This window comes from Ranitomeya imitator, chromosome 5, assembly GCF_032444005.1.
Source record: "Ranitomeya imitator isolate aRanImi1 chromosome 5, aRanImi1.pri, whole genome shotgun sequence".
NCBI lineage: Eukaryota > Metazoa > Chordata > Amphibia > Anura > Dendrobatidae > Ranitomeya > Ranitomeya imitator.
The window spans coordinates 660,317,162-660,341,013 of record NC_091286.1 but is presented as its reverse complement, the minus strand read 5'-3'; the positions used below and the strand labels follow the sequence as shown (position 1 = coordinate 660,341,013).

Here is a 23,852-nt window from a genome sequence, read left to right as displayed (position 1 = left end):
GATCAAGGATCGATCTCACCAGGGGAGACATAACAATAATCCAGCAGTATGCCACCAATTGCCACCAATATACTGCCCCTTTAATTGGTGCAGCCATATTGATTGGTGCCTCCTCTCTCCAGGGGCACTACAGCGAACTTTCTATTGATTTTTATCACGTACAATTACTTTTCCCTTAAAGGGACAGTAATATTTTTTTCCGTATGCATTGATTTCAAATAATAAACGGAGGCATACTCGCCATACAGCAACCCCCAGATCTAGGGTTTAATGTTTCCCCGACAACGTTCTCTTTTAGTCACTAGCCAATTACAGACTGCAACGGTGCTAGGATTTAAAAACAAAGCTGTCACCGCTGGCGTAGACCCCCAGGGTGGTCTGCGTTAAATTCAAGGGGGGCACCGGGAGGTGAGTATATCTCGTTTTATTATTTTTAATCAATCCGTGGCTTATAGAAAAGAGGGTGGGTCTTCTGTATGGAGGGGGTGTGGCCACAAAGATGCGCTAAATTAATTAGAAGTCGCATGTCTCTGAGTAAATTTGGCGCATCTTACTCCGGCATGGTTATCTTCAAGACTGGTGTATAAAGTTTCAGTATTGGGGGTGAAAATAACCCTCATGATTCATATTATTCACTTTATCCTCATGAATTAAGCAGAAAAAGAAAAGGCTTGTTTGAAGTGTTGTTTTGCAAGCTAATTGGTTACTATGGAAACCGGGCCTAGTGATTTCACTTTGATGATGAGCCTTTGATGCGGCCTACTTTCGCTCTGATGCCTACGGCCGGTGTTCTCTGCCCATCATTGTCGCTATAGCGATACATCCATCAAAGTGAAAGCAAAATGGAGTCATTTTCATGTCATTTGTCCCTGAGGAAAAAATATATTTTTATTGTAAATAAATAAAAATTAAATATAAATAAAGAACCACTTATAACCTATAGACAAAAAGTAGGGATCATAGGGTCAGGATAAGCTCATAAAAAATAATAGAGCAGAAAAAATATATGATAATAAGGAAAGGACTAGGGATGATAGTGGTGCCTCACCCTAAGCTGTACCCTTCCTTGCAGCGGAGGTTGGCACCCTGGGATACGAAATGGCGCCCCCGCTCAACGTCGACTGACCCTGATAACCCTAGTAGGTGTCCCTACCACAAGCCACCACCCAAACAAACACCACAAAAAAAAAACAGAAAAAAGTGTAAATGTACACTAAAATGCTGTAGCTGGTACTGACTGCTGATAGTGATGGTGAGCTTATTATAATAGACTCTAAGAGATTACCAAGACTCTTACTAATGTGAATCACTAGAAGATAAGGTGATTTACAAAGAGGTAGATACAGGTGGAGTATAAGAAAAATTCTCAAGTAGTCACCTATTAGTAAATAGAAGAGTCTTGATACATCTTATGGTGTCGATGCCAGACAAAATATATATATAGGGACATGGCTATTAATGATATTTAGGTCAATCCCTTATAGTGCACAATGGCATCAGCACAAGAAAAAGATAAATTCATTCAAACATCTGAACGTAAATGATGGACAATGTTCAGTCCCTTTTTTTTTGGTGCACACTGGCATCGGCGCTAGACAGATAATAGGTTTATTCTCTTATATGAATATTTATAAGTGCATCGTGTCTCAAAAATAGAGCATAAATAATAAGCTGATCAAAGCTTAATGGCATCACCACCAGAAAAAATAAAACAGAGTCATAGCATATGCGAGGGCATCGTTGCCAGAGCGTATCATGATCCAGATATCATATACAGTGATATCGACGCCAGAAAAAAGTCAGTCTATTCAGATATATGTGAGGGCATCATCGCCAGAGATATGATGCTCTATAGATATCAACGGATATTGGCATCATTGCCAGAGCAGAGCCCTCAGTGAACTGATCCATACATAGCGTCACTGCCAAAAAGATGTTATTAGGATCATCGCATATGCACAAGCATCACCAAAGGCTGTCACAAACCACCTGTGCCAATCGCATCACTATCAATGCAGGCAAAGCCCCAAAGCATTAATATGTATAATCACTAATAGGTGACTACTTGAGAATTTTTCTTATACTCCACCTGTATCTACCTCTTTGTAAATCACCTTATCTTCTAGTGATTCACATTAGTAAGAGTCTTGGTAATCTCTTAGAGTCTATTATAATAAGCTCACCATCACTATCAGCAGTCAGTACCAGCTACAGCATTTTAGTGTACATTTACACTTTTTTCTGTTTTTTTTGTGGTGTTTGTTTGGGTGGTGGCTTGTGGTAGGGACACCTACTAGGGTTATCAGGGTCAGTCGACGTTGAGCGGGGGCGCCATTTCGTATCCCAGGGTGCCAACCTCCGCTGCAAGGAAGGGTACAGCTTAGGGTGAGGCACCACTATGATCCCTAGTCCTTTCCTTATTATCATATATTTTTTCTGCTCTATTATTTTTTATGAGCTTATCCTGACCCTATGATCCCTACTTTTTGTCTATAGGTTATAAGTGGTTCTTTATTTATATTTAATTTTTATTTATTTACAATAAAAATATATTTTTTAGGTCTTTTTTGTATTTTTTGGTTTAGTTGAATAGACCTTGGTCATTTGTTTCTGGTTTTTTTCATTTGTCCCTGAGGCAATTTTATTAACATAATAGTGGCCCAGAGTAAAACGCATTTTAGTCGCTACCTATCAACGAACACATCTCCAATTATGGATGCAGCAGAGCCGAGATTGTGGTTTAATTTTTCGGAGCTGCATTGCAAAGTTTTTTTTTCATAGTCCTATCAGAAAAAAGGCAAAAGATAGAAATGGCCTCCATTATTATGCAGAATTGCCACTGATGATAGATGAGTTTGGTGTACATTTATTTATTTTTTTCTAGAGATGAATCCATCACCAATTTCTGGAAAAATTCAGATTCATCCCTCAAAAATTATTATTTACTGATTCGATTAGCAAAAAATGCAGCAAAATGGCGGCCGGCCAACTCCATTTTACTGGCTTCATTTGTGGGTTAGGAAAGGGTTTGAAAAAATAGTAAACAATCATATTCACCTGTCCTAGACAGCTCCTCACCTGTCCTAGACCCGCTCCTCACCTGTCCTAGACCAGCTCCTCACCTGTCCTAGATATGCTCCTCACCTGTCCTAGACCCGCTCCTCACCTGTCCTAGACCCGCTCCTCACCTGTCCTAAACCCGCTCCTCACCTGTCCTAGACCCGCTCCTCACCTGTCCTAGACCAGCTCCTCACCTGTCCTAGACCAGCTCCTCACCTGTCCTAGATATGCTCCTCACCTGTCCTAGACCCGCTCCTCACCTGTCCTAGACCAGCTCCTCACCTGTCCTAGATCTGCTCCTCACCTGTCCTAGACCCGCTCCTCACCTGTCCTAGACCCGCTCCTCACCTGTCCTAGACCCGCTCCTCACCTGTCCTAGACCCGATCCTCACCTGTCCTAGACCCGCTCCTCACCTGTCCTAGACCCGCTCCTCACCTGTCCTAGACCCGATCCTCACCTGTCCTAGACCCGATCCTCACCTGTCCTAGACCCGCTCCTCACCTGTCCTAGACCCGCTCCTCACCTGTCCTAGACCCGCTCCTCACCTGTCCTAGACCCGCTCCTCACCTGTCCTAGATATGCTCCTCACCTGTCCTAGACCCGCTCCTCACCTGTCCTAGACCAGCTCCTCACCTGTCCTAGATCTGCTCCTCACCTGTCCTAGACCCGCTCCTCACCTGTCCTAGACCCGCTCCTCACCTGTCCTAGACCCGCTCCTCACCTGTCCTAGACCCGCTCCTCACCTGTCCTAGACCAGCTCCTCACCTGTCCTAGACAGCTCCTCACCTGTCCTAGACCCGCTCCTCACCTGTCCTAGACCAGCTCCTCACCTGTCCTAGATATGCTCCTCACCTGTCCTAGACCCGCTCCTCACCTGTCCTAAACCCGCTCCTCACCTGTCCTAGACCCGCTCCTCACCTGTCCTAGACCAGCTCCTCACCTGTCCTAGATATGCTCCTCACCTGTCCTAGACCCGCTCCTCACCTGTCCTAGACCAGCTCCTCACCTGTCCTAGATCTGCTCCTCACCTGTCCTAGACCCGCTCCTCACCTGTCCTAGACCCGCTCCTCACCTGTCCTAGACCCGCTCCTCACCTGTCCCAGACCCGCTCCTCACCTGTCCTAGACCCGCTCCTCACCTGTCCTAGACCCGCTCCTCACCTGTCCTAGACCAGCTCCTCACCTGTCCTAGATATGCTCCTCACCTGTCCTAGACCCGCTCCTCACCTGTCCTAGACCAGCTCCTCACCTGTCCTAGATCTGCTCCTCACCTGTCCTAGACCCGCTCCTCACCTGTCCTAGACCAGCTCCTCACCTGTCCTAGATCTGCTCCTCACCTGTCCTAGACCCGATCCTCACCTGTCCTAGACCCGCTCCTCACCTGTCCTAGACCCGCTCCTCACCTGTCCTAGACCCGCTCCTCACCTGTCCTAGACCCGCTCCTCACCTGTCCTAGACCCGCTCCTCACCTGTCCCAGACCCGCTCCTCACCTGTCCCAGACCCGCTCCTCACCTGTCCCAGACCAGCTCCTCACCTGTCCTAGACCAGCTCCTCACCTGTCCCAGACCTGCTCCTCACCTGTCCTAGACCCGCTCCTCACCTGTCCTAGACCCGCTCCACACCTGTCCTAGACCCGCTCCACACCTGTCCTAGACCCGCTCCTCACCTGTCCCAGACCAGCTCCTCACCTGTCCTAGACCAGCTCCTCACCTGTCCCAGACCCGCTCCACACCTGTCCTAGACCTGCTCCTCACCTGTCCTAGACCCGCTACTCACCTGTCCAACCTCCGCAGCTCACCTGTCCTAGACCCGCTCCTCACCTGTCCTAGACCAGCTCCTCACCTGTCCTAGATCTGCTCCTCACCTGTCCTAGACCCGCTCCTCACCTGTCCTAGACCCGCTCCTCACCTGTCCTAGACCCGCTCCTCACCTGTCCTAGACCCGCTCCTCACCTGTCCTAGACCAGCTCCTCACCTGTCCTAGATCTGCTCCTCACCTGTCCTAGACCCGCTCCTCACCTGTCCTAGACCCGCTCCTCACCTGTCCTAGACCCGCTCCTCACCTGTCCTAGACCCGCTCCTCACCTGTCCTAGACCCGATCCTCACCTGTCCTAGACCCGCTCCTCACCTGTCCTAGACCCACTCCTCACCTGTCCTAGACCCGCTCCTCACCTGTCCTAGACCTGCTCCTCACCTGTCCTAGACCCGCTCCTCACCTGTCCTAGACCCGCTCCTCACCTGTCCCAGACCCGCTCCTCACCTGTCCTAGACCCGCTCCTCACCTGTCCTAGACCAGCTCCTCACCTGTCCCAGACCCGCTCCTCACCTGTCCTAGACCCGCTCCACACCTGTCCTAGACCCGCTCCTCACCTGTCCTAGACCAGCTCCTCACCTGTCCTAGACCCGCTCCTCACCTGTCCTAGACCCGCTCCACACCTGTCCTAGACCAGCTCCTCACCTGTCCTAGACCCGCTCCTCACCTGTCCTAGACCCGCTCCACACCTGTCCTAGACCTGCTCCTCACCTGTCCTAGACCCGCTACTCACCTGTCCAACCTCCGCAGCTCACCTGTCCTAGACCCGCTCCTCACCTGTCCTAGACCCACTCCTCACCTGTCCAACCTCCGCAGCTCCATGTCCGAGCCTACGATCTTTACTTCGGATCTTTCGGCCTCCAGGCTTACTGGTCCTGAATAGGAATCGAGTGGTCACGTGGAGCGCATGGCAATAACATGACCGCGTGAGGATTGGCGGCAGGCGAAGCTGGCAGGACAGGTGATGTGGCGGCATAGGCAAGTTGAGTATAATCTTTTATTATTTTTTTAACCCCTTCTCTCACCTCTGTTTAGGGGTCTGGAAAGACCTCAGGGCATCAAAAATGTCGTGATGGATTTTAATTTTCCTTCCAGTTCGGATTAAAATTAAAACCTAAGCAAATTTTTTAAACTTTGCTCACCTTTTATTTTTTACCCTATGAAGCCCCTTCCATGGGCCTATTTCCATACTTGCCGACTTTAAATGGTCATGTGGAAGAATGAGTGATGCAACTAATTGGGCCGATGAAAATTAATTTAAATGACCACGACCTCCATTTACCATGTGATTTGCTTCCCGTACCCATTAATTCTTCACATTCCCTTGCCTATGTGAAGGTGCGTAACATCTGGACACTGGGACTGAGTTTCATAAAGCTGGAACCGAGCTAAAAAATATTCAGGCAACGCTACCACCTGGGTGGTTTATGTGGGCGCCGCAGATTGTCAAGTTTTTTTCCTGGAACCTCCTGGATGTTCTGGGAGAGGTTGTAAATTGTCCTCCAGAGCTGTCATTTGAATTTCCTGGGCCCCAATAGTGAATGTTTAACAAGGGTCTCATGGTTACCATCGTGGGGATGGATGGCTGTGAGAAATTGGGGAGCAAAGATTACGGGAATTGATGCGTTGATATAAAAGTCCCCTACTGCCAACTCAGTACTCCCATGAAGTCCTTCCAGTGGCTGGGCTTCACAGGTGATCAGTAATATACATAATGCAATACTATCCTATATATATATAAAAAAAAATAATCACACTCCTTTTCCCATTTAAAAAATAAAGAAAGAAAAAATTAAACATCTTTGGTATCGTCAAGACTATAGAAATCAGTCCATCATATTATAAAGACGTTACAGACTGAAAAAGGGTGTGGAAACACCAGACTTCAAGTTTTTAGGACATTGAACTTCTCCCCCCAAAAGTACAATGAATGCGAAAAAAAAGTATGTTGTATGTTGACCAACAAAAACATTCCTCAATGGAAGAATAAATAAGTTACGGGTCTCAGAAAATGGGGACAGAAACCAAATTTTTATTTTACAAAGTTCAGAATTTAAAAATAAAATTCTAAAATTTTAAATAAATATATATATATACTATACAGTATCTACTATATAATTGTCTAAGGGTCACTTCCGTCTTTCTGTCTGTCTGTCCTTCTGTCTGTCACGGATATTCATTGGTCGCGGCCTCTGTCTGTCATGGAATCCAAGTCGCTGATTGGTCTCGCCAGCTGCCTGTCATGGGTGCCGCGACCAATCAGCGACGGCCACAGTCCGATTAGTCTCTCCCTATTCCCCTGCAGTCGGCGCCCACTCCATACTCCCGCAGTCACCGCTTACACAGGGTTAATGCCAGCGGTAACGGACCGCGTTATGCCGCGGGTAACTCACTCCGTTACCGTCGCTATTAACCCTGTGTGACCAAGTTTTTACTATTGATGCTGCCTATGCAGCGTCAATAGTAAAAAGATCTAATGTTAAAAAATAAAAAATCAACATATACTCACCCTCCGGCGCCTTTCCCGCTCCTCCAGACGCTCCGGTGCTAAGAATGGTATGCAACAAGGACCTTCCATGATGTCACGGTCATGTGACCGCGGCGTCATCACAGGTCCTGCGTGACAAGGACCTTCCATGACGTCACGGTTATGTGACCGCGACGTCATCACAGGTCCTGCGCGCCTGCGCGACAAGGCCCTTCCATGACGTCACGGTCATGGGACCGTGACGTAATCACAGGCCCTGCGCGAGAAGAACCTGCCATGACGTCACGGTCATGTGATCGAACTACAACTGGTCATCGGAAAGGGGAGTATGTTTATTTTTTTTTAACCTGTGACAAATGTGGATGGGCAATATACTACGTGGCTCTGTGCTGTATACTACGTGACTGGGCAATATACTACGTAGCTGGGCAATATACCACGTCACTGGGCAATATACTACGTGGATGGGCAATATACTACGTGGCTCTGTGCTGTATACTACGTGACTGGGCAATATACTACGTGACTGGGCAATATACTACATGACTGGGCAATATACTACATGGCTCTGTGCTGTACACTACGTGGCTGGGCAATATACTACGTGGCTGTACAATATAATAAGCTATAGGCTGGACCATGGTGAGTCATTGGACGTGGTATATCTCGATTTTTCCAAAGCGTTTGATACCGTGCCGCACAAGAGGTTGGTACACAAAATGAGAATGCTTGGTCTGGGGGAAAATGTGTGTAAATGGGTTAGTAACTGGCTTAGTGATAGAAAGCAGAGGGTGGTTATAAATGGTATAGTCTCTAACTGGGTCGCTGTGACCAGTGGGGTACCGCAGGGGTCAGTATTGGGACCTGTTCTCTTCAACATATTCATTAATGATCTGGTAGAAGGTTTACACAGTAAAATATCGATATTTGCAGATGATACAAAACTATGTAAAGCAGTTAATACAAGAGAAGATAATATTCTGCTACAGATGGATCTGGATAAGTTGGAAACTTGGGCTGAAAGGTGGCAGATGAGGTTTAACAATGATAAATGTAAGGTTATACACATGGGAAGAAGGAATCAATGTCACCATTACACACTGAATGGGAAACCACTGGGTAAATCTGACAGGGAGAAGGACTTGGGGATCCTAGTTAATGATAAACTTACCTGGAGCAGCCAGTGCCAGGCAGCAGCTGCCAAGGCAAACAGGATCATGGGGTGCATTAAAAGAGGTCTGGATACACATGATGAGAGCATTATACTGCCTCTGTACAAATCCCTAGTTAGACCGCACATGGAGTACTGTGTCCAGTATTGGGCACCGGTGCTCAGGAAGGATATAATGGAACTAGAGAGAGTACAAAGGAGGGCAACAAAATTAATAAAGGGGATGGGAGAACTACAATACCCAGATAGATTAGCGAAATTAGGATTATTTAGTCTAGAAAAAAGACGACTGAGGGGCGATCTAATAACCATGTATAAGTATATAAGGGGACAATACAAATATCTCGCTGAGGATCTGTTTATACCAAGGAAGGTGACGGGCACAAGGGGGCATTCTTTGCGTCTGGAGGAGAGAAGGTTTTTCCACCAACATAGAAGAGGATTCTTTACTGTTAGGGCAGTGAGAATCTGGAATTGCTTGCCTGAGGAGGTGGTGATGGCGAACTCAGTCGAGGGGTTCAAGAGAGGCCTGGATGTCATCCTGGAGCAGAACAATATTGTATCATACAATTATTAGGTTCTGTAGAAGGACGTAGATCTGGGGATTTATTATGATGGAATATAGGCTGAACTGGATGGACAAATGTCTTTTTTCGGCCTTACTAACTATGTTACTATGTTACTATACTACGTGGCTGGGTAATATACTATGTGGCTGGGCAATATACTACGTGGCTCTGTGCTGTATACTACGTGGCTGGGCAATATACTACATGACTGGGCAATATACTACGTGACTGGGCAATATACTACGTGGCTGGGCAATATACTACGTGCCTGGGCAATATACTACATGGCTCTGTGCTGTATACTACGTGGCTGGGCAATATACTACGTGACTGGGCAATATACTATGTGGCTCTGTGCTGTATACTATGTGGCTGGGCAATATACTACGTGGCTGTACAATATATTACGTGGCTGGGCAATATACTACATGGCTGGGCAATATACTACGTCACTGGGCAATATACTACGTGGATGGGCAATATACTACGTGGCTGGGCAATATACTACGTAGCTGGGCAATATACTACGTGACTGGGCAATATACTACGTGGCTCTGTGCTGTATACTACGTGACTGGGCAATATACTACGTGGCTGGGCAATATACTATGTGACTGGGCAATATACTACGTGGCTCTGTGCTGTATACTACATAGCTGGGCAATATACTACGTCACTGGGCAATATACTACGTGGATGGGCAATATACTACGTGGCTCTGTGCTGTATACTACGTGGCTGGGCAATATACTATATAGCTGGGCAATATACTACGTCACTGGGCAATATACTACGTGGATGGGCAATATACTACGTGACTGGGCAATATACTACGTGGCTCTGTGCTGTATACTATGTGACTAGGCAATATACTATGTGGCTGGGCAATATACTATGTAGCTGGGCAATATACTACGTGGCTGGGCAATATACTACGTAGCTGGGCAATATACTACGTGACTGGGCAATATACTACGTGGCTCTGTGCTGTATACTACGTGACTGGGCAATATACTACGTGGCTGGGCAATATACTATGTGACTGGGCAATATACTACGTGGCTCTGTGCTGTATACTACGTGACTAGGCAATATACTACGTGGCTGTACAATATATTACGTGGCTGGGCAATATACTACGTGGCTGGGCAATATACTACGTGGCTCTGTGCTGTATACTACGTGGCTGGGCAATATACTATATAGCTGGGCAATATACTACGTCACTGGGCAATATACTACGTGGATGGGCAATATACTACGTGACTGGGCAATATACTACGTGGCTCTGTGCTGTATACTACGTGACTAGGCAATATACTATGTGGCTGGGCAATATACTATGTAGCTGGGCAATACACTACGTGGCTGGGCAATATACTACGTCACTGGGCAATATACTACGTGACTGGGCAATATACTACGTGGCTCTGTGCTGTATACTACGTGACTAGGCAATATACTACGTGGCTGTGCAATATACTACGTGGCTGGGCAATATACTAGGTGACTGGGCAATATACGATGTGACTGGGCAATATACGATGTGACTGGGCAATATACTACATGGCTGGGCAATATACTACGTGGCTGTGTGCTGTATACTACGTGGCTGTGCAATATACTACGTGGCTGGGCAATATACTACGTGGCTGGGCAATATACTACGTGACTGGGCAATATACTACGTGACTGGCCAATATACTACGTAGCTGGGCAATATATTACGTGACTGGGCAATATACTACGTGGCTCTATGCTGTATACTACGTGGCTGGGCAATATACTACGTAGCTGGGCAATATACTACATGGGCTGTGCAATATACTACGTGGCTCTATGCTGTATACTACGTGGCTGGGCAATATACTACGTGGCTGGGCAATATACTACATGGGCTGTGCAATATACTACGTGGACATGCATATTCTAGAATACCTGATGCGTTAGAATCGGGCCACCATCTAGTATATATATATATATATACATTTAAATCCACATCACGCTATGTGCACATGTGAATTCCGCCATGGAAATTATCAATAAAGACTATCATAGAATGATCAAAAAAGCGAACATATATATTTCTCTGTAAGAACTACTTGCTGTGCATATCCTCAGGCTTTTGAACATCTGTCGAACACCAAGCATTTGAAACACCGTAAGTGACATCCATTCTTCTGGCGCTTTCCGCTCCAAAGATGACCTGTACTTTACAATATAAGTCGATGGGAAAGCTCAAACTATGTCTGTTTTGGAGCACTTTACTATCGTTTTTGTTTTTTTAAGAAAAACTGCTTGTGGTTTCTTCATTATACAATGGAACGAAAAATACAACTGGAAAATGTTAGTAGAAAAGACGTCACAAAAACCATGGGCAAAGCCTCGAAAAAAACAAATAATGGTGGCCAAAACTGTCAAAAAAAACTCAGGAAACAACTCAAAAAATGATACAAAAGATGTTTTCTGGGCGGTCTTCTGCATGAAAACCTCGGCGGGATCACATTCATTTCTATGAGATTCGGATTCTGTTCAAGTTCAGGTACAGTTCTTGTACCCGAACCGAACTTTAGTCCAAACCCAACGAACCCGGATTTCCAAGGATCCGCTCATCACTAGTTATTAGCTCAGTTTTACCGCCTCTGAGAAAAAAAGTGGCAAAATTGCAGAGGTCTTTTAACCCTTTGACTCCACTTTTATTTTCTTCCTGTTTTTTTTTTTTCAGTATATTATATGGTAAAGTGCATGGTGTCATTCAAATCTACAACTACAAAAAAAAAAGTCAGAATGGTTCTTGGAAGAAGGGGAGGAAAAAACTTAAGTGCAAAAAGAAAAAATTCCCACATGGGAAGGGATTAAGCCGTTTTCTGTGGCTGCGTCTACTTCTGTACATGTTCATACGACTCCGATAGTTAATAAAGTTGTAGGTATCAAAAAACATCAATTAACAGATTATAATAAAAAAGAAAAACAATAAACATGCCGACAGCTGGTAATGACGGGAGGTGACCGCGATACATATTTCTAGGGACGGATTTATCTCGCTGTGTCCCAGGCGGTTTGGTACACAAGTCCACGTCCTGTAAGATTAGGCTGTGGATTACACCTGGGTGCGGGGTTAGTATCTGGGGTAGTGAAATGTGCAGATTACATATATCCAATAACATATTTACCAGGAAAGTACAGCAGCCGCCTGACATTAGTGCATGAAGAATACACTGTTTTGTGAGCAACACCCCTGATCTGCTAATCCCCAAGGGGTCGTCCACATTGAGCAATAGACCACTCTATCATTTATCATCCATACAGGACAAGTGGACACGGACTCTGAAAACCAATGTAAAGCACTTCTCATACTTATTCAAGGGCTTAACCCATCTTGTAAGGTTATCATTGTACACATCAATGCAATTAGTTATTACTTCATTCAATCTCAACAACAGATTGCATTATATTCCAGAGCTGCACTCACAATTCTGTTGGTTGCTAGTGTCAAGTACATGTAAACTTAATTTCAGATTTCCCCATAGATTATCTGATCTGTTATAAAGCAGGGTTGTGTGTCCTGCTTCACATTATTGGACACAGTATTAGGATGCAAAAGGGGCACATTCCAGAATGCAAATCTCAGATACAGAACAAGCAGGCAATGCTGGGAGATTTCAGCATCATAGTGCAGCGCCCCAGAGTCCTGGTCGTTGCAGTAATGTCGTTCTTCCACCAGGGGGAGCGATGTTACGTCTGATGGCACCAAAGGAGTTCACCCTGCCAGGTATCACAGCCACACACACAATTCACACGCCTGCCACCAGGGGGAGCAAAAGGTTCTATTAGGCCACTCCTCACACTTGGGTAAAACTGGGGGTTGGTTAGGAAGTGAGAGAGAAGCTGGCTGGAGTTAGAAGGAGAAGGAGCCCTTAGTTTACCCGGGATCCCTATTTTGTTCCAGTTTGCACAAAAGTTCATCATGGTTTTAAAGGAACATTGGAATCATGGACGGTGAATGGTTCCCGAACTGTCCTCTGTTTGCACCTTCTTAAGGGTGCTCTCTACTGGTTTTACAAGCAAGAAGACTTTGCGAAGAAACTGTTCCTGATGGCGACGTGAAAGTTTCTCTTGTCTTAAAGTTTATTAGTGACTTGTTGATTGTTTGCACTACCTCAGAAACGACTAGTTTCTCTCTTAAAGGGAATGTTCGGTCGTTGCACCTTTATAATGTTTACATAGCTGATGATATGTATCTAGATAGTGATAGAATGTTAATGACGTACTTTAAATAAAAGTAAGGTTTTAGGAAGAAAAGATGCAGTGGGCTCGTGGGGTAGACAGATAGTCCTGCATGTGAAGAAGAAGAATAAAGAAAAATGTTAAATTGCACATTAAGGGTTAATGATAGTATACCCTTAGAGGGTAATTGCACTTAGTAGATAGAATACCTGTATGGGTAATTGTATGCCATAGTAAGTTAGTAATTGTTATTTTTCTACTTTTGCCTTAAAGGGTAATACACACAATGAAAATATCTTTTTGTTTGCAACGTTCAAGTGTTCTCACCTCCCATAAAGGGAAGCATTGTTAATTTATTTGTTTAAAGCATTCCAAAAATTTTGCATGTCTTTTGCTAACCTGTAATCGTTGTGTTCCTTTCCCAGTCCGGGAGTGCTGGAGTTAACGGGGGGGGGGAGTGCAGCGCCCCAGAGTCCTGGTCGTTGCAGTAAAGTCGTTCTTCCACCAGGGGGAGCGATGTTACGTCTGATGGCACCAAAATGAGTTCACCCTGCCAGGTATCACAGCCACACACACACTTCACACGCCGGCCACCAGAGGGAGCAAAAGGTTCTATCTATTAGGCCACTCCCCACACTTGGGTAAAACTGGGGGTTGGTTAGGAAGTGAGAGAGAAGCTGGCTGGAGTTAGAAGGAGAAGGAGCCAGGAGGAGGAGAAGAGAGGAGCAGACTGGGCTCGGCCCAGGAAAGGGAAAGAAGGACTCGGAGCTGCGCCTGCAACCCATGCGGCAGCCTCCTAGGAAAGGACAAGAAAGGAAGTGTGCCGTAGTGAGTGAGCACAGAAGTCGTAGCAACAGGAGTATAACACCAGTGGGAGACCAGTGTTGTGAATTCAGCTTTTGGGCTCCCTCCGGTGGTTGTAGAGGGTAATGCAGTTGTGCCTGGACTGCAGGAGTGGACAGGTGTATCTACTAATTGCAAAACTGACTGGGGTATATAGCTTTGCAGGATCCTTTAGTCAGTGCCAGTTGTCCATTGTTCTGGAAGGATTCACTTCCCTGCTGGTCTCTCCAGTTTGCTGTGCTTTTCTACAAAGATAAGTCCTGGCTTTGTTTTTGCTGTCCACCTGCTGTGGACCTTATAGTTCTGTGCATTTTCATGTTTTTGTCTTGTCCAGCTTGGTCTGTGAAGGATTTTTTGCAGCCTAGCTATTTCTCTGGAGATGCAGATATGCCCCCCATGTCTTTAGTCAGATGTGGTGATCCGTATTTTCTGCGGTGGATATTTTCTAGTGTTTTTATACTGACAGCATAGTACTCTGTTCTATTCTTTCTTTTTAGCTAGTATGGCCTCCTATGCTAAAATCTGATTTCATATCTGCGTATGTTATTTCCCTCTCCTCTCACAGTCAATATTTGTGGGGGGCTATCTATCCTTTGGGGATTTTCTCTGAGGCAAGATAGGTTTCCTGTTTCTGTCTTTAGGGATAGTTAGATCTTAGGCTGTGCCGAGGGGTCTAGGGAGTGTTAGGTACCCCCCACGGCTACTTCTAGTTGCGCTGCTAGGTTCAGGGTTTGCGGTCAGTACAGGGACCACCTTCTCCAGAGGACGTCTCATGCTGCTCCAAGGCCACCAGATCATAACAGACCAGCTAGAAGCAGGCTGCCTCCCACTGAGCGCAGATCCGGTGGCCGGAACACCGAGGGAGTAATAGACTCAACGCTTTACTTCAGAGACCGGCAGGACAGTTGATTCCAAGTTGGCTGTCCGACCTAAGAACCTAAGCAGACAAGGTGGCAACGCGGAGGAGGGGCGATGCTAGGGTCCCTATAAAATAGCCTCAGGCCACCACCGTCATACGGGTTTGTCCTATCCATCTGGGGGACAGAGAGAAGAGTAACAAGAGTGAGGATCCTATGGGAGCTAATGCAAGTAGGGACCTACTACGTTACTGTGCGCAAGGGGAAGGCTACTGATTTCCACCAAGATAATGGGACTCTGGAATTGCCATCGGACCGGCCGGACTCTGCCTACCTTGTCATCCGGCACTCTGGACTGTGGATGCTGAAGCCTTCAGTAAAGGTAAAGAGACTGCACCCATTGTGTCCTCGTTAATCACCTCACCTTGTATGTATAATGTATGCAGCTCTGGGGTATAATACAGCATGTAACTCAAGATCAGTAATGTAATGTTTGTACACAGTGACTGCAGCAGCAGAATAGTGAGTGCAGCTCTGGAGTATAATACAGGATGTAACTCAGGATCAGTAATGTAATGTATGTACACAGTGACTGCAGCAGCAGAATAGTGAGTGCAGCTCTGGGGTATAATACATGATGTAACTCAAGATCAGTAATGTAATGTATGTACACAGTGACTGAAGCAGCAGAATAGTGAGTGCAACTATGAAGTATAATACAGGATGTAACTCAGGATCAGTAATGTAATGTATGTACACAGTGACTGCACCAGCAGAATAGTGAGTGCAGCTCTGAAGTATAATACAGGATGTAACTCAGGATCAGTAATGTAATGTATGTACACAGTGACTGCACCAGCAGAATAGTGAGTGCAGCTCTGAAGTATAATACAGGATGTAACTCAGGATCAGTACAGGATCAGTAATGTAATGTATGTACACAGTGACTGCAGCAGCAGAATAGTGAGTGCAGCTATGAAGTATAATACAGGATGTAACTCAGGATCAGTAATGTAATGTATTTACACAGTGACTGCACCAGCAGAATAGTGAGCGCAGCTCTCGGGTATAATACAGGATGTAACTCAGGATCAGTAATGTAATGTATGTACACAGTGATTGCATCAGCAGAATAGTGAGTGCAGCTCTGGGGTATAATACTGGCTGTAACTCAGGATCAGTAATGTAATGTATGTACACAGTGACTGCACCAGCAGAATAGTGAGCGCAGCTCTTGGGTATAATACAGGATGTAACTCAGGATCAGTAATGTAATGTATGTACACAGTGACTGCACCAGCAGAATAGTGAGCGCAGCTCTTGGGTATAATACAGGATGTAACTCAGGATCAGTACAGGATAAGCGATATAATATATTTAGAAAGTGACTGCACCTTTTTGTGTAGATTATTTCTGTATACACACACACTGTAAAAGGTGATACATTCTTTGTGACTAAAGCTTATAAAAGGAAGGAATGGTGTACAGGTATAATGTAGCACTTGTCACAATATATCCTGTCCCACCTGTGTCCTCAGCAATCATCTTTAAACCCAAAACAAATATTCCTGTGTAATTCTAGGGTTGTTGACAGTGAGGCTTTGGTGTATTTGCGATGGCTACAAGGCGCAGGTAAAGCGCTGCGGGGGATGACGGTGCATGCTCTGACACGTTTGAGCTATAGTATTGCCGGCTCTTGTCCATTGTGTCCACAGTGTCTGATCACACAGTGTGATGTGATACAATAGGGGCTGGTACGTACACAGTGCGCTCCGGGGCTGGTACGTACACAGTGCGCTCCGGGGCTGGTACGTACACAGTGCGCTCCGGGGCTGGTACGTACACAGTGCGCTCCGGGGCTGGTACGTACACAGTGCGCTCCGGGGCTGGTACGTACACAGTGCGCTCCGGGGCTGGTACGTACACAGTGCGCTCCGGGGCTGGTACGTACACAGTGCGCTCCGGGGCTGGTACATACACAGTGCGCTCCGGGGCTGTTACGTACACAGTGCGCTCCGGAGCCGTCCATGCTGCCGCATTCACGTGTTTATCGTGCTAAAGACAAACTATGTCATTTACATCCCTCACAAAGAACCGAAAGAGGGACGATGTGTGTGGCGGGCATTGCCGGAAATATTGGCAGTGCCCCAATCCACGCCCCTTTCCCATTTCTTTCTCAGGAGGAGTTGTCAGAGGGGCGGTGGTAGTGCTGGACATTCAGAAGACGCTCGAGACTGCAGGGAGGAGACCCAAATCCGGGACTGTCCTCTGTATCCGGGACTGTTGGGACTAGAGATGAGCGGATGGATTCACGGGACTCTGGTCAAGCGTCCAGATCAGTGATCCCTTGTGGTTGGACAGGAGCCCGCGAATCTCTGACCTTCCAGCACCCCCGACTCGGCTTTTCATTAGTCCGCGTCTTTACACCACTGCAGGCACAGTTTTCATGAAATCACATCCACTTTGCTTGGACAGTTAAACAGCAGAATTTCTGTGCCAAAAAAGCAGCCGAAAATATGCAGCATTTACGCTACGTGTGAACAAGGTCTAAAAGTCCAAGCAAAGTGGCCGTAATTCCATGAACTCTCCGCCTTTGGTGCATCTAAACACGTTGCTGTACTCTGCAGATTTGTTGCTTTTTGTTCTTTATAGGCAAAGATAGACATATTTTTAAGTGTAGACTCAATACTTTTTTGTAGTATTAAAAAAGAATTAAAAACGTGGCTTCAAATCTGCATCAAAAATGCATCAAAGATGGGGAAAATGCGTGAAAGAAACGCAGAAAACATGCAATAATTAGAGAGGATTGTTAATAAATCTTGTGGTTTGGAGAAAAAAGCAGTAGAAAAACGCATCATTTATGCTACAATTGAACATGGTCTCAACGGTACATTTTTATTACATTTTTTATCAGTTTAGTAGAGAAAAAAATATAATTTTTTACGCCATTTACTGTTCCCATTAAATAAGCTGATTGCTGTGCTGTGCGAGTCGTTACGATTACAGAGACACCAAATATGTCCATGTTATTTGCTGATTTGTGATGTTTATTATTTAAAAACAAAATGACATTATTGTAATTGTTTTTCATAATGTTTTAGTAATTTGATAGTAACAAAAAATCTCTTTTATTCTCTGTGTTGAATACAAAGATATAGAAATACTCTGCTGTGTACAAAGTCTCTCTATGTACGAGTATAATCTGCCTTTGGGGTCACAGCCGACAATAGAGATCAAGTACACAAAATTCTCCCAGTGACATCGCCAGAGCCTGGGGCGCAGTACATTTAGCTCCTGTAATGTTGAAGTTTGTCGATACAATTCCAGGGAGTCAAACAAAAAGTAAAAAAAATTACATTTTTGTAATTGCTTTTTACAATTTTTAGTAGTTTTATACAAATTGTCTCTTCAGAGATAGTAGTTTTATAGGAACAGAATTATCTGATGTTTTCTTCACCTCTATTATACAAGGATCATAGAAATTCACTGCTAGGTAGAATATATCTCTATGTACATATATAATCCACATTTATGTTCACTGCCTGATTAACAAATTCTCCTATGTATGTCATAATGGGCTGTGGCTTAAAGCTAGAGCTCCTGCCTGTAGACATAGTGATGTGAGTTGGAGATCCAAAACGGAATGAATATTATAATTTAATGCAGCCCTGCCCCTGGAGGAGGAGGAGCTACAGGGCAACATTATAGAGAGGTGAGTATTAGAAGTGGGGACAAAGCCCTGACCTGGCGGGACAGTCCCTCTGAGTCCGGGACGGTTGAGAGCTATGCATTTATATGAAGATAGAGGAGAATGGATGATATTATACAGGACAACGTTACATTCTAAAATAATTATTCATTCCCATTACGCTACCTAAAAGTTCAGGTATGACTCATCTTAAAGGGAATATGTCAGCAAGTTTTGATATGTAATCTGAGAGCAGCATAGCATAGGGCAAGAGAGCCTGATTCCATGGATCTGTCACTTACTGGGCTGCTTGGTGTGGTTTTGATAGAATCCTTATTTTATGTGATGTAGATGTAGCGGAGTTAAGACTTCTTGGCTGTGTATAACCCCTCCCACACCCCTGATTGGGAGCTTCCTCTGTACAATACATTGTCAGCAAGCTGCCAATCAGTGGTGGGGGTGGGGTTAGACAGACTATCCTGACTGCCATGCACGTGATGCCTAGTCTTGCAGTGATAATCTCCTGCTGATAAAATATTGATTGCATTGAAACTACAACACACAGCCAAATAAGTGACACATCCCTGGAATCAGGCTTTCTTGCCCTATATTATGCTGCTCACAGATTAAATAGCAAAAAACTGCTGACAGATTCCCTTTAAGGCCCTCATACACATTCGGCTGACATTGGCTTAACCTGTTAACATCTGCAGGCTCGGCTAAGACTATATGCGTAGGGGGGCCCCCGACGCTCCCCTGACGGATGACTTAGAGGGATTGACAGATCCTGTATGATTTCGGACTGCCGGTCCTTTCGTTCTCGGTGAGATAAGCTGCCACCAGAGGTGCCTGGCAGCTGATCTGTAGGGCTGCCAGAGGTCAAACGGCTACCGATCAGATATTGATGAGCTATCCAGAGGAAAGTGACAGGTCCTTTCTAAAAGGGACTCTGTCACCTGAATTTGGAGGGAACAATCTTCAGCCATAGGGGCGGGGTTTTCGGGTGTTTGATTCACCCTTTCCTTAAGATTGCCTTGTGCAGGCATGTACTACGGAGGACAGAGAATGAACTTCAATCCAATATTGCAGCCAGCATGCAGCCAGCGGGTAAGGAAAGGGTGAATCAAACACCCGAAAACCCCGCCCCTATGGCTGAAGATTGTTCCCTCCAAATTCAGGTGACAGTGTCCCTTTAAGTTTGGGCTTCCACTGGACTATGACCATCCTGTAACCTGAAAGTTTTCAAAGTAGTGGAAAAATATGCAATGTGGCTAATTCGTGATAGTAAGCTTTTCCCCCATAGGAGACATGACTATGTCTGGCGCTGCAGGGCACTACAGCTAAGCCCCATTAAAGTCCAAAAAATGAGTATTGAGCTGTAATACCAAGCACAGCCACTAACAAATGGGTGGCGCTATGCCTGGTAAACAATTTTGGGGATGCAAAGTTCCGGTGTTACCGTCCCTTTATCCAGATTACCAATCTGATATTTATGGCATTTCCTAACAATAAGTCAAAAATTAAGTTCTAACCCTTTAAAAAAAAAAGAAAAACAGAAAAAAACAAAACATTGCTCCGCAGTACTAGAATACTGCCTGTTCCCAGATTTAATCTTCCACGGAACTTTGTCCTCCTGACATTTACGAGTTATTTCTCAGGTCATAAATAGTTATGTAGTGTGATGTATTAGGACTCCTTTATGGGAGCAGTGAGATATTACCGATCACACCCAGGTGTCCAGCACTCACAGAACATGAATCCCAAATGTCCGTGTGTAATGAGGGACAGGACCGGTCCTCCGGAGCAAGCCACACCATTTACAATTTCTCTCCACTCGGACCAAAAAATGAGGAACCTGAACAAAGGACCTCTACTTGGCCACTTCTTCCTTATTGATGGCCTATCCTTCTCTATTGCTGCCGGAACACAGCAGTTCCGTAAAAACTCTAGTGTTGCCGCGGCGGATAATATACAAGTATACACAACTGGCACTGGGTACAATTAGAAAATTGTTAAACTCCACATGAAAACGAGTGGTTGTTTCAGATGTTCTGGGTCAGAAAACCCATGTTTGTGTAAAAAAAAAAAAAAGGGGGCTTACTCACCCTTCCCAGGTCCAGCGCTGAGTCTCCACTACTGCTCCTGGTGTCTGTTGTCTGCAGTGCTGACGTCACATCGATAATGCTGCAGCCAATCAGTGAGCTCGGTGACTCTGTTCGAGTTGACAGCTCAAGCAGCTCAGGGATGCTAAACTCGCTGATTGGCTGCAGCGCTGTCAACGTGACCTCAGCACTGAAGGCAATAACAGACACTTGGCGCAGTGGTGGAGACTCAGCACTGGACCTGGGGAGGGTGAGTAAATCACAGCTTGTTTTTTCTTTTTCTTAAGAAAAACTATTCTTTTTCTGGAACTGCAAGACCTCTTTAATGTCCTAGATTTCTAAAAAGGAACTTCACATTCTAGGGCTTCCCACCACTAGATCATCCTGCAAACAGATCCACTCTACAAAGTGATGTCCGGGATCCAGTGGTCCGACGAGACTCCAACCGAAGGGGATATTTAAGACACATCGGACTAACATCATATCCGTGGCGTTAAGTGTAAACGAAGCTTTAATTTTTATTAAATAAATCAATAGTACAAGACAAAAATAAGAACCTTTGTAATATATCTTATCAGTGAGATCCACCTCTTTCTCCACCGGGACTGATCATTCATTCTCAACATTCTCAATTCTTGGGTAAAATCTGTATTCAGTGAAGACAGATTGTTTCATTACTGAGACAGGAGATGGCAGATATTTTTTTAGAGGAGGAGAGAGCAGTTCTGTCTCCAGCTCCCCCCTCCGCTTTCTCTCTTCCCTCTGTAGAGAATCTTTTCAGTAGAACTTGTCATTCCTTATCTCCATAATGTAAAATCTTATCAGTAGAACTTGTCATTCCTTATCTCCATTATGTAAAAAATCTGCCTTCATATTTTACCCGAGAATTGAGAATTTTGAGAACGAATGTTCAGTCCTGGCGGAGAAAGCAGCAGATTTTACTGACAAGATATATTACAAACTTTATTATTTTCATTTGTACTATTGATTTATGAAATAAAAGTGAAAGCGTTCAGTTACACTTCAAATTGACATTGGTGAAATTGTGAAAATTCACGTTGACACCAATCACTGACTAGTGAGCCTTCTGCTATACAGCCATGCCCTGTCCATATCCTAGAAGGCGAGGAGGACATTGTCCCATTGTAGGAGATTTTCCAGTGGTCGAATGGCCAATTCTCACGATTTTAAATATGGATAAAAATAATAATAAATGGCTTACTACTTCTTCCAGGGGTGTTTTTACAATATACAAGCCCTTGATATTTGTTCTGAATAGTTATGTTGACATAGTAAAAGTGTAGGTTCCTACTGTCTATCTTCAATAAGCTACGTCCACCATGGTTCTCAAAACAATTGGATTTACGTTAAAATGGGTACCATGGTTAACCATCATCTGGAGCTCTGTTGTGGGCACTTAGGAACATAATGGCTACCCCATATATACGTTTATCTTGGCAGGTACGCCATAGGAAAAGGCGCCAGATATACATTTTTTGTGGCCAAGCTAGACGATACATCAAAGACACCTAAGAGTTTCTAAAGGTCTCCTAATACCACATTAGACTCATTATCTACCTTGACGTAGAGAGCGATGTCAGCCTCCGGCTCCTCGTAGTCCGCTTCATCGACACTTCGATCGTTGTTGTTCGATTGTCCGGTGGGGTCCAGAACCCATGTGTGCAGACCATAAGGCGCGACATACTCCCTTGGAGAGGTCGGAGATGTTGGGTATGATGAAGACTTGACATTCGTAGGAGAAAATGTTGATTTATTAGGAGATGTCGGAGTGGTGGACTTTGGAGAAAGAGATGAACTGTGGTTCGGAGGATTCTTTCCAATGATCAGCTGCAAATTAGGTTTGTTTAGTGAGTCCTTCTCAACCTCATGCACATCATCTCCACTATGCTGAGAAGACCGGTTGGTTGATGCTCGGCTCAAAGGGCGATCAGGACTCAGATCCATACTGTCTGGACTACTGGGGATGGAGTAGATTCTCTCATCGTCCGTCCACTTTTGGGGCATGGTCGTTTCATACAGATGTTCAGACGCCTGCATGATGGAGTCTTTCCGTAGATCTGAGTCTTCGAGTAAATTTGCAGAACTGGATCACAAATCTTAATCCTTCCTACCTGAGCGTCCAAGGTAAAAGCTGAATCTTGAGAATGGTCTAGTTATATCAAGTAATCATTGACCCTTCTCCTCCCTCCTCTGGAGCTACGGATCAATGTGCAAAGAAAGGGCTGACTATAAACTGTGCCCTAGGGAGGGGTGAGCCTGCACTGCTTACCTAGGAGCTGGGCACAGTCCGGCCATAGAGTACACAGAAACACTCGCTCATCAGAGCAAGGCGAAGCCTCCTGGGTGCAACAGTTGCTATGTGTATGTGAATATATTAATTACAAGGGCCCTGATTGCAATTATGTGCCAGCGAGGGAGCAAGGAAGGAAGTAAATAAGCACCGAGCAAGCGAGTAATGAGGACTTTATGATAAATATGGAACAAATATACAATTTGCTTACTTGCCTTGAGACAACCATTTCTGAAATGATGGTCAAATGGTTCTTATATTATGTGCGGTGGGCGACGATTAGGTGCATTCCACATATAGGCAGTTGTTACCTGTCCCAGCCTCTCTGTCTTCCCCCAGCCTTGATACTCTCTCTGCTTTACCATACATTGAGTTATCATGGTAAATAGCACTCTATTGTGAGGTCACGCTCCCAGTCCTTACAGGCCAACTCATGCCGCGACATGCCACCTGAGTATTCAGGTTGGTGGAATCCTGGCAGCTACAAGCGACTTCTTAACTCACTCTGCAAATGTAGCTCAGTTACATTGCTGGGTAACCCTTCTTTTCACTGCATTGGACTCTGTGACAAATCCAGCTTTGCTACAGTGAATGAAATAATTTTTTGATCCCTTGCTGATTTTGTAAGTTTGCCCACTGACAAAGACATAAACAGTCTACAGTTTTAAGGGTAGGTTAATTTTAACATTGAGAGATAGAATATCAAAAACAAAATCCAGAAA

The 23,852-nt window shown here is 45.0% G+C and overlaps 1 protein-coding gene across 1 annotated transcript in view; it reads right to left on the bottom strand.

Moving 5' to 3' along the window:
- Window positions 1-23,082, bottom strand: part of CLIC5 (chloride intracellular channel 5) — a 160,112-nt gene extending 137,030 nt beyond the window's left edge. The window contains exon 1 of the mRNA XM_069728216.1: window positions 22,398-23,082. Within this exon, the coding sequence (XP_069584317.1) occupies window positions 22,398-22,877 (480 nt within the window). The 5' untranslated portion in view covers window positions 22,878-23,082. The remainder of the gene's footprint in view (window positions 1-22,397) is intronic.
- Between the last annotated feature and the right edge of the window lie 770 nt (window positions 23,083-23,852).